Below are 12,500 nucleotides of genomic sequence, written 5' to 3'. Positions count from 1 at the left end.
GTTAATAACTTCCTTTAGAGAGAGAGAGAGAGAGAGAGAGAGAGAGGAGAGAGAGAGAGAGAGATTCTACGTAATCTGTGTACTCTTTAGCTAAAAGCAATCAATTCAAGATTTGCTCAAGTCATTGTCGCAACCTCTGAGTCATTAACCACCAGATGAGTAGAAGACCAAACCGGAAAACTGTTCGAGAACATTGAACATAGAAATCCCGATCAGATGAGAATGTTGATCTCGGTACCGATATATTTTCTCGCAATTAAAGGTTTAGATCGTTTCATAATTTGGAGCGTGATGAAGCTGAGTTTCTTTTGTTTTTATATATATTTTAAAATCAAACCAAGGTTGGGTATCGTCAAATGCTTGCAGCAATAATAATTCTAGTTTCTTTGCCTCCACATTATTCAGATTTAGAATTCCCGCAAAATTTCCACGATTTCACGGAATGTCTTGGTATGGGAATCGAGTCTTATATGCATTAGTGACTGCTTTGTTAAGACAACCAGGAGAAGGCTTCTGCGAAGCCATTCGTGAAGAGATAAGACATTTAAATCAGCAAAATAAGACTCATGTCATAATATCTTCATATTGTACGGTAATGTGCGTGACATTCGCTTCCAGACTATTCAAGGATTTGAAAAATGACTTTGAAATCAAAACGTTCAATGGAACATATTTATTCACTTGGCTTGAGCTGTTTAGTTTTCTGTAAAACTACTGATATGGCTTTGTCTGTTCGTTCGCACTTTTTTTTTCTGTCCGCCCTCAGATCTTAAAAGCTGCTAAGGCTACACAGGACTGCAAATTGGTACGTTGATCACCCACCCTCCAGTCAACAAACAAACCAAATTGCAGCCCTCTAGCCTCAGTAGGTTTTATTCAACGTCAGGTTAAAGTTAGCCATAACCGTGCGTCTGGCAACGATATAGGACAGGCCACCACCGGGCCGTTGTTTAAGTTTCCTGGGCAGAGGCTCATACAGCATCAAACCGAGACCACCGAAAGATAGATTATTTTCGGTGGCTTCGATTATACGCTGTACAGAAAACTCGATTCTCCAGCGCATTTTGTACTTGTTCTTTTAACGTTGTCCAGACGTCTAGAACAAGGAAGAAAACGCCCTCTCGAACTCTCTCGTTTAATGGTTGCTAATTTTCTGGCACGTAGATTACAAAATCTACTCGTCGGTGCGGAAGTTAATATTATTCCCCTTACCACCATTAATTGCAAATAGATATTCTTTTTTTGTTTTACAGCCTAATGAATAACAGGGCTATATTATCTTCTCCTTTATTGTTTTATTCCATCGACGCTTTTTTTGCGCCTTTCTAAAACTGGATTTCAGTTCGCTTACGCAATTAGTGTTAGCGGAAGATGGCAGACTGCATCGATATATATATATATATAATATATATATATATATATATATATATATATATATATATATATATATATATATATATATCAGGATTTCGGACGCTCCGTTATCCTCTTCTTCGACCAGACAGACGGACTGACGTCGCGATCGGTCGGTATCGTGCGAGCGACGCGTGGCGACAAATGACACCGGAAAAATTCGAGGCCGATGGAGGAGAAATTGCGGACAAATTGCCACCTCACCCCCCCCCCAACTCCCCACCCCGCCGCAAAATATCTGATCCTCAGCAATTTTCGCCCGTAAACGGAAGTTTTCTTGCTATCGAGAATTTGAAAGCACTAGTAGTACCATCGTCCGCGACTTTTCCTTTTCGGCTTGCCTGATACACAGGAGATTTTTTTTGAGTGAACCGAATATACCTATAGTATATATATATAATATATATATATATATATATATTATATATATATATATATATATATATATATCTATATATATATATATAAGGTTTAGTACTACGCTTCCGAAGTTTCTTAAAGTTCAAAGGAAAATCCACTGATTTTACTTTTAGGATACGTAATGTGTTCTGACTACAAAACACTTATTGGTTCTGTTAACTAAAGATATTCATGAACAAACCTTCCTTCTTCTTCTTCTCCCTTTTTTTTTAATATACGCGACGAAATTCAGCTGATCTCACTTCGCATATTTCTAGGTAGATAACGCTAAAAGTTTACTTATCAACTTCGCATGCATTTATATGTATGTATATATATATATATATATATATATATATATATATATATATATATATATATATATATATATATATATATATATATACATACATATAAATGCATGCGAAGTTGATAAGTAAACTTTTAGCGTTATCTACCTTAGAAATATGCGAAGTGAGATCAGCTGAATTTCGTCGCGTATATTAAAAAAAAGGGAGAAGAAGAAGAAGGAAGGTTTGTTCATGAATATCTTTAGTTAACAGAACCAATAAGTGTTTTGTAGTCAGAACACATTACGTATCTAAAAGTAAAATCAGTGGATTTTCCTTTGAACTTTAAGAAACTTCGGAAGCGTAGTACTAAACCTTGAGGTTTTAAAACGAAACAGGCAGAAATCGAAAACTTGCGGAAAAAAAAAAAAAAAAAAAAAAAAGCTCCTCCGTAAAGCCGACGCGATGGTCTGAGTCGTAAATTTGTCAGTTGGCGCGAAGTTTGACACTTCTCAAGTCCTTGTGGCGCGAACTCATTTTCTCCCCGCTAACGGATCAGTTTCGTATGCAGGTATGTAGTTTTTTTTTTATTATTATTATTACTGAATGCAGAGGCAAATACATCACTCGCAAAAGAACAGCGATAGTGAGACGTTTTTACTGGAAATGTGTTCCAAGGAAGCGTATTTTATTTCATATTTTATATAGTAATTTTTTTTACTGGAATTCTACTGAACAGAAAGTTTAATGTGTTCTTAGTAATCGTATTTTTGTATATGTTTTTTTATTCATTAATTTTTAAGCTTTATTTTCACCTTCGTCTCCAGTTGTACACGTGTTGGCGAGCGCCACCGTCACTCATTCCGTTTAGTCGTTTTTCTACGGTTTTCTGACATACTTGGCCACTAAACCGCTAAACGTGTTACTTGATTGGCTAAAGTACTTGAGCCAACCTTTGCTGGACCTTAATAGACGCGTGTCGTAGGTCGAATGGCGATACATTTGAGGTATTTCTGATTAAATATGTAAGCTCTGGAGAGGTAAATGTCGATGATCGGAGGCTGGAAGACTTCGCGTCGTGGCCCTGTATTCTGTCATTTAGAGAAAAAGCTGTTTATCCCTTGGCAGGTTTTGGAATGATCGTTCTTCTGGGGAATCTAGCACGAAAGCTTAATGTCTGTATATATATAAACACAATGGAGATGGAAATGCTCTGATAGGTTATATCGTTATATTGCGGGTGGTATATCTTCCCATTTACGATTGGCTGTTCGTAAAAGCGTGGATATGCCGTCCGAAATATAACGCATTGCCGTTCGTTCGTGTTTCACACATGCACGAATACTATATATATATATATATATATGATATATATATATATATATATATATATATATATATATATATATATATATATATGATATATATATATAATGTGTGTCTGTGTGTTTGTGTGCGATTGTAATTTCCTTTAAAATGCAAAAACGAATAATGGCGGTGCATTTTTTTTTTATCATATTCTTATCAGACATTTCAAACTAAATTATTCACTAGTTTCATGAAGGTGTTTTAACTGTCTCCGGCCGAGCGATAATAATTATATATATATATATATATATATATATATATATATATATATATATATATATATATATAATATATTATTTACGCAAAACCGCTGTGCTATGCAGTCCGTTTGACAGATCGCCGAAGTGTTCCTGGATCTTTATGGACGAATATGTGATTGGGATTGTTGGAGGAGCATTGAAAACTGTTTGGATTATTCTCAAGTCCTCACTCATACAATGGCCATTTGCCAACCGCGTCAGAGAGCAGTTCTTCCTTCATTCGGTATGGCATATCAGTATTCACCCGTTAATAATGGCTTTACTAACTCATAAACTATAGTTACGCGTTACTTCTCTCACTAATTATAAAGCATAGGCGGTTTATTCAAAGCTGTACCAAATTAGTAAACGAAAAAAAAAAACTGAATGATTTTTATTTCTAAAACGAAATCTTCGCGAATCCTGTGAAGACTTTTAAAAGGTCTGGAATCGGCGATGTTAGCCGAGTTAAAGAAAGGGGATTGTGAACTTCTACTTCATTGGCATTCTAATGGCACCTTTATGCAAATGATTCCTTGGCACCGTGACCGACGCTGTCAAAAAAAAAAAAAAAAAAAAAAAAAAAAAAGAAGATACGCAGTTCACCGACGACAGTTGACGGGGCCTGATTTCCTTTCTACTCATAATTATATATATATATATATATATATATATATATATATATATATATATATATATAATATATATATATATATATAATGTTTTATGTATTTGCTGAATGTATATGTATACTACCATGATTATGCATTTTTCATGTTCTTTCACATAACATAGACGGATGTCTTATACGCGCTACATCGGTATGTATTTCATATCCGCCGAGCGGTCTGTTAAAAACCCTTTTATATTGATTGATTTTTTTTTTTATTTACCGCCTGGATCAAGAAATCTTAAATTACGTCGCCTACATAACCGATCACGTGCGATGTGTTTCTCAGAGAGAGAGAGAGAGAGAGAGAGAGAGAGAGAGAGAGAGAGAGAGAGAGAGAAAGATAACCTATAAACGTAAGATTTTTCATTTGGTCTTCTATCACGAACGCTGTGACAAGTAGAGGATTAAGATCTCTTTCATTTGCCATGAGATGACTCGAGCAACACCAGCGTCCATTTGACAGATTTGAGAGCAATTCCCTTTTTTGGATTCAGAATGAAAAGTCACACTTTGTGCAAGTTGAATAAAGCTCAATTTTCTTTGCAAGAGGGTGTCTATAGCGAAGCTACGAAGAAGACCCACATTTGCACCCCAGACTTTCTTTTTCGGAGAGGCGAACGACTATAAAATAGTACGTTCTGATTGATATTAATAAAGAACGGTTAAAGGGCATGAATGATAGGTATACGTGGTTGGTAATGCTTTGCTAAAGAGTTCAAAAGACGCTGACTGCTCGCAGGACTTCGCATTGCGTGGGAGTGTGGAATACTGCGACGCGCTCTTGCAAAGGAACGGTTATTTCCTACGATAATTTAGCGATGTAATGCCTGATTTGTTAGATTTCAAGCATCGCTCCAAACGACAGAAGTTATTATTAGCACCGTCATCAGCATAATGAATTTATACAAGTCTAGAATCGAAAAATGAAGACGAGATAAGGACTTGGAAGGATATTTCACGACGCGAATCTGCTCTGACTAATTCTGGATTCGAGAGACTGGACATCGCTTGGGGTAGATATGAACGTTCTTATCTCCAGAATGATTGGCTTTCCGCACAGTCTAGTTTTGCTTTACGATTAGACATTTAACGTTGCGAATTTACTCATAATAATAATTGATGATGATGATCCTGATAATGATAAAATGAAATAACTATTTTGATTACAGTGACGGTTGCTTGTTTATACTCGTTCGGTTTTATGTCCAGCTCTCTATAATGATGATTCCCTGTCTCTGACGGGCTCTTGTACGTTTTCAAAATAAGTTACTTCCTATTATTTTATCATTGTCTTTTAGTGTTTTCCCGTCAATATCGCATAGCCTCTGCAGAGTAAGAGTTAACTCTATTTGAAATTTGCTTTCTTCTCTTGATTATTAATATTATGAAACTGATCTGATTTCAAGTTTTTATTTATTATTTTCTATCCATCAAATGAAATCATTTAACTATTACATGAGAACGATAAACAGTATCTTCTGGAACCACGTATAGCCTATGTTGTATTATCGTCGAGGACAGAAATGCGCACAACCGCTATATGCATGTGGTATTTCCTAAAGAAAATATTCTCCTTTTGTTGCTATCGTCGATGGATTGATGCGACGGAGTATTCACTCGTGTGAAAGTCGATGTAGCAGAAAGGTATTTCGAGGAGTGGAACCCATATATAGACGCCAGCCATACTTTCGACCGCTCGGCGTTGAAAGCGCTACCGTGTCTTAATTTCGGTACGTTTTGCAAATCGGAAGTGCTTAATTTGATCACGCGTTTACTTCTCTCATTCTCTCTCCTTCCTGACTGCTAATAATAGAATATATTTCCTTTATGTACTAAAAAGAGATTATTAGTCAGGCTTACACGTTATTCTAATTCGTATTTTTTGGTGATTAATGCAACTGATACGGCGTCGTTAGAGAATTTTGATTTCCCCATCGTAACGTAAAATGTAAAAAAAAAAAAAAAAAAAAAAAAAAAAAAAAAAAAAACATTTCGTCTGAAAGGCGAATGTCATGCTAAGGCCATCTGCCGTCTTCGGTTCTTCGTTCAGTCCCCGTCTCGAAAGACAGAATAAAACACAATAGCGAAATTCTTCGTCGCGAGAAGATTAATATAATTATCGCTTCACTTAGAGGAAGTTACGGAGATAGTTCCGGAAGTGGCGGGAGGGTGCGGTTGGGTTATCGGTCTCTTATTTCGCTTCGGAATGAAGAGGCATACGATGTTTGCAGGTGACCGTAAGATAGGCGTGTTGATCGTGCATTTGCAAGATGCTGTGATTTAAGTGTGTATACCTACTTTGGTCGGCGTCTTCCAGTTACGTGGTGAAAATTAGGTTTCCGAGTTTGTGTCATATATATATATATATATATATATATATATATATATATATATATATATATATATAGATAGATAGATAGATAGATAGATAAGAAGGAATAACGTGTTTTTATGATAGAAATTCTACGGGATTTCAAAGACTGTCGCTGACAGTTGTTTTGAAGGACGTTAGTGTCTAATTTGTGTCTGTTTTTTTCCGGTTTTGCAAGTTATTATAGGTTATTTTTTCATTCGAAGAATGTCTGTAAATATATATATATATATATATATATAATATATATATATATATATATATATATATATATATATATATATATATTTGTGGTTGCTATTTAATGCATTATTCGCGGATTGTTCCTAACGGCTGGTTCAGGTCAAACGAGCGATTCTACCTACTTGTGTGTATTCAAATCAGTATTGACGATTGTCTACGAATATATAAGAGTTTTGATGATTTTGAATTTAGAAAAAAAGAAATGAGCCTGAGATTCTGAAGTACGGTTTTATATATCTCCACTATATGAGTATGAGTGAGATCAGTATGAGGGCTTATGACTTCTTAAATGACGGATAGAGAAATCAAATGATGGGGAATGTTTTGATCGAAGACGTCGTTTCTCTGCCAGCGTAGAAGGTGAAGAATGAGAAGAAGAAGAAGACGCCGTCGGCAGTCGGCCAAGAAGCAGTTGGAGACCACGTGTCGACGAAGACCTCGTGTTCACACAGGATTCGAGCGCCAGATGTGCGATGACCCGCCGCCCTTCCCCTCCGAGGACTTTTTAGGAGTTTTGTCTGGGGTGATTTTCGTGGCGAGATGACTCGAGGGGACCGGGGAGGAGGAGAGTGTGCAGTGACATGAGACGAAAGGACTCGAAGACAGGACCAGGTGCAACGTGCAGGACGAGGAGGAGGAGGAGGAGGAGGCCGCCGACTCAGGCAGCCGAGGGCGACAGGTGTCAGCAGTGGCACGTGATGCCGGCGAGGAGGCTCCCCGCGACACAACCCTCCCCTCGCCGCGGTTCGATCCACACTGACCCACACGCGCGCGTCCCCTCGCCGCCTCGGGAACGCCTCTCGCTCCACCTGATTTGTCGCTTCCCCTCAGCCCCGCCCCTGGACGTCCCACGCCGAGCGGCCATTGGCCGGAGCACTCGAGGGGCGCACGCGGCTACTCCCCTCGCCTCAGCGGGGCGGCGTGAGCGGCTGCGGCTCCGAGGGGAGGAGGTGCCCCAGGGAGTCGGTGAATGCGAACAATATTTGTAAGTAACAAAACCCGTCCTCCCAAGAGCCAGCCCGTCAAATTGTTGTGCCTAGTCGCAGCCACTGGTGGGTTGAGCCGCGCACCGCTCGTCATTGCTGGCCCCTGGACAGATCAATCGCAGTCAGGAGGTCCCCGTCGAGAGTAGGACCCACGCACACAGCGCCCAACCCGTGTCGCTGCCGTGGTCACCCGAGGCCTCGCTCGCTAGTAGAAGCCTGAGTGCCCTGGAGCCCGCAGTGCCCCTCGGTCCCAGCGGCGTCCCCAAACGCCTCTTCAGCCGCACCCTCGTCCTCGGAACCCCCCCCCGAGGCACCTGCTGTTAATGCGCCAAAGGGTCCCCTCGCTCTCCTTACGTATCCCTGGTGGCTCTCGTCGTCCTCCCCAAAGGACTCGCGGCATTCCCTCGGTGGGCGTCGTCGCCCCTCGATGCAGTACGCCCATCATCAGCACGCTCGCTGACAAACTCGCAGTGACTTGGCCGTCGGGGCTTCCAAGGACGACCTCCTTCGCGTAGTAGTGACTCCAAGGAACGACAACGTAGTGAAAAGATACCCGGAGAGAAAGGGAGGAAGAGAGAGAGAGAGACAGAGAGAGAGAGACAGACAGAGACAGATAGAGAGAGAGAGAGAGAGAGAGAAATTGAGTGCGTCAGTGTGTGTTTGCGTGCGCGTATTGTTTTGCAACACAAGGCTGGCCAGGTCCGGAGCCGCGTCCAAGCGATTGCGGCACTGACGGTCATCACGAGGAATGTTCGGCCTAGGCGAGGGCCTGCCACAGCCACGGGGCCCCGTCACCACCCTGAAGGAGGAGCCCTTGTCCTCCACCAGGTCCTGGATGCAGCCGACCATGGTGGAAAACACCCACACGAGGTAAGGGCGGCGGGAGTATTTTGGGATTTCTCTTGACTGACATCACTGCTGCTGCTGCTGTTGCTTCTCTGTCACTATAACAGTCATTCTTGGCCACACCCTCATCAGTGTCCCCTCAGCTGGAACGTCTCTGCCTCTTTGTCTTATCCTTTTGAGTCGGATGTCCAGCCCATCATCCATGAGTTTGGTTGCGAGAATTCCCTCACGCCCGCTGGTTCATCCAGAGTGTATTTCAGACCTCTTCCCTTTCGAGCATAATAACCGTTACCTCTTTGGCATTCCGCAAAAGCTTTGTATTCTCATTTAAAAAGTCTCCGTTGTGCTATTTCACACAACCTCAAATTTCATCAATGAGTTTTTTTTTTTGTTCAATCGTGCGTCAACTTTGAATTCTTACAAATCCTTCTGTCAAGTTGAATTTTGGTATAGTTAATTTACTGAATGCAAATTTTTTACTGCGTTTATGACAAGCTGAAATACACTGCAGGCGAAGACTCATTTCCATCGAAGAAAATCTAAGAGACTTGCATGTGCTCATGTTGTCATTTTGTTTCCTCAAGATGTAGAGAACATTGAATTTGGAATAAGAACGAACGTGTGCTGTTTGAATTTATGCTGACGAGAAACACACTGGTGTATACCACAAAATCAACTCCATGTCACATAATCTTTGTACTAACTTGACTGAATCGCCAACTGGCGTTTGACACCGAGGCTGACTCTAGTGCTGCTATTTTTGTTGAGTGTCTTCTTATCTAGAATATAAAATGCAGACATTTTTCACATATTTCCAGAAATTAAATAATTATCGGAGAGGCATCTATCTACTGAGTCACAAAAATTTCTAAATATATTGTCTGGATGAGATGGTACATTTTTTTTTTTTTTAGCAATAGCAATGAGAGGATGTTCAGTATAAGATTTTGTTTTTAGCAGCTATAACTATGAGTACAGCGATCATTTAGATTATTATCAACACTGTTATTACTGTTGTCAATTTGTTACTCTTACCATTTCGTCATGAATGTGTTGTGAATGAAGTGTATGTATATATATATATATATATATATATATATATATATATATACATATATATATATATATATATATAATATATTATATATATATATAAATATATATATATATATATATATATATATATATATATATATATATGTGATCACTGTCACTTTGACTTTGAGAATTTCCAATGACTACAAATATTCCAGAGTGAATAAGCCCTATAGTATTAATTTGCCACTGCAAACCGTAGAATATGCGTCTTCTAAAGGACAAACAATCTTAGAATAAATATGTCAACGAACGGAAAAGTGTCAACGCTGTATGTCTGTAACGCTAATAAGTCATCTGCCGCTATTGCTCGTAAAGCGATCACTAAACTCTCGCTATACACCACAACATCGTAGAATATGGTGACATGATTATGCGAACGATAAGAGTCAATGAGAGAAAGAGAGAGAAAGAGAGAAAAGGGGGCCGTCCACCACAAGAGATTCCATGATCGGGCGAACACCGCCGATTAGCGGCAGATCACCGCCGCCAGCGGGCCGCCATTTTCTCGGTCCGCTGAGCGTCGCGCCACCGGAATGGCCATATATACTATACTGAGGACGCGGCGGCGGCGCGTCGCCCCCGAACCAACCAAAGGCCGCAAAAGGCGCGTTTCGCCGTTCATCTTTTCCGATCAAGTCGAAGGAATTTCGAAGCGTTTCAAAAAGGCAACGACGTTGCTATCCTGTCGCAAGCGCCGTTAAGCGCTCGAGGGGGCGAGAGCTTTGCGTAGGATTATGACGGAAGAGGGCGGGCTGCCGGGTGGGTGGTTGGGTGGGTGGGTGGCCGCGCCACCAACATCGGTCGAAGGAATCGATAGTTAATCTAAATTCTATATCACTCTCTTGTTTCCCTTGTGTCAACGAATGTGCTGGGAAGCGTCCTCACTTCGTCTCCGTCTTCTTCTTCTTCTTCCTTGTTTTATTCATGTGGGTGTTTCTTTTTCATGAACGGTTTCTAAAACATCGTCAGTTTCGTTACCTTTCGTTTCGATACCTACAGGAATATTTTAATGTGGTTTTGGTTAGGTAACCGTTCTCTTAATAACGCAGTTTTTTGTCACTTTATAGCCAGAGGAACGGCATCTGAATTTTACAGTACTTGTCAAGAATTTAGTTTGAACTTATCAAAAGAATCTGAATATTGTTTAAATTATTTAATTATTATTTAAATTAATTAATAAATAACAAATAATATAGATAGATATATGTATGAATAAATAATGTGTGTGTAAATAAATAGTATATGCATATATAATATATATATATATATAATATATATACGTATATATTATATACACACCTATATATGTGCATATATAAATAGTTTCACATAGTTTTTCTATGTTCAAATTTTGAACGAGCTCGCATTACATTTGTTAGTCAAGTCAGCATTAACCTTTTGCTTTTCCTGTACCTAGTAGGTATCTTAACTATAGTTACTATGAAGAGCGATTAATCTTTTATTCCCTTTGCTACTTTGTAAAGCATTCTTTTCCTTTTGATTTTTCTTAACCTTGTTCTGCCAGCCAAGTAGTATAGTGTTGTTGATCAGTCGCCTATTTGGAGATGCCTAGTTGATGTGAGGGTTCAAAAAGAATTACTTTTCGTAAAGAAACTTATCACTGCTGTTCGTGGCGTGCATCATACATCTTGAAGAAAATGAATGAATGAAAAATTTAATAGTGACGTGGTTTTCGGTCTTGGTCGTGCATAAGAAGCAACTGGACTCTTCTATTTATTTTTTTATTTTACAATTTTCATTTTTTATTTTTTTCATTTCTCTCCAGAGCTTTTTCACTGTTTCACTGTTGGCTTGTGAAACTTAGCTTTCGTAGCGAAAGTAGATGCTTCTTTAACTTTTATGTTTTTTTATTTCTCTCCGGTTTTTTCGGTGCTGGTTTCTGTTACCCGGTTTTCTAAGAGAAAGTAAATATTTCTTTTAATTTTAATTTGTTATTTTCTATTTCTCATCCGATTTTCACTGCAGGCTTGTGAAACCTACCTTTCATAGAGAGAGTAAATACTCCTTTTACTTTTAATTTTTTATTTTTCATTTCTCTCCAGAGCTTTCACTGTTGGCTTGTGAAACCTACCTTTCATAGAGAAAGTAAACAAACAGATTTTTTTTCACATTTGGTTTAATCTCTGTGAGATTAACCTTCGCAATTTTACTTTCGTTCATTTGTAACGTCTTTGAAAAGTCGATCTTGAATTATTTAGCAGCTTAAATATTGTTAGAGTAGACAAAAAAACAGTCATTTTTTTTATGGTCACCGACAATCACTGAGATTTCCCTTTGTTCACTAAAGTAGAATAATCATGTCATCAGCTATTTCACAGACTTATGCTAACAACAGTGATAATTATCATAATTATAATAATTATTATTTTAATCCGAAATGCAATTTTTTTTTATTTAGTTTCATTTTTTTAGCACAGGGAAGAATTCATATTATCATCTCGTAACTTGTTAACATAGAACCTAATATAGTCATTCACTGACATTTAAGGTTCTTTTTAAACAAAATTCGTCTGTTCACTTGAAAGGAACAGTTTATTCACACCCGCATATAGA

At 38.9% G+C, this 12,500-nt stretch overlaps 1 protein-coding gene across 4 annotated transcripts in view; it reads left to right on the top strand.

Annotated features, from left to right (window-relative positions):
- Nucleotides 1-8,002: 8,002 nt before the first annotated feature.
- Nucleotides 8,003-12,500, top strand: part of LOC135220510 (transcription factor collier-like) — a 229,596-nt gene continuing 225,098 nt past the window's right edge. For 2 of the 4 annotated variants that reach the window (XM_064257657.1, XM_064257658.1), the window contains exon 1: nt 8,003-8,852. In XM_064257657.1, the coding sequence (XP_064113727.1) occupies nt 8,731-8,852 (122 nt within the window). In that variant the 5' untranslated portion in view covers nt 8,003-8,730. The remainder of the gene's footprint in view (nt 8,853-12,500) is intronic. The other 2 variants (XM_064257659.1, XM_064257661.1) reach the window with 2 other exon arrangements.

The sequence above is a fragment of the Macrobrachium nipponense genome, chromosome 2 (genome assembly GCF_015104395.2).
Source record: "Macrobrachium nipponense isolate FS-2020 chromosome 2, ASM1510439v2, whole genome shotgun sequence".
Taxonomy (NCBI): domain Eukaryota; kingdom Metazoa; phylum Arthropoda; class Malacostraca; order Decapoda; family Palaemonidae; genus Macrobrachium; species Macrobrachium nipponense.
Note: the sequence above shows the minus strand (reverse complement) of the source record. Positions and strands in the feature narration are given on the sequence as shown.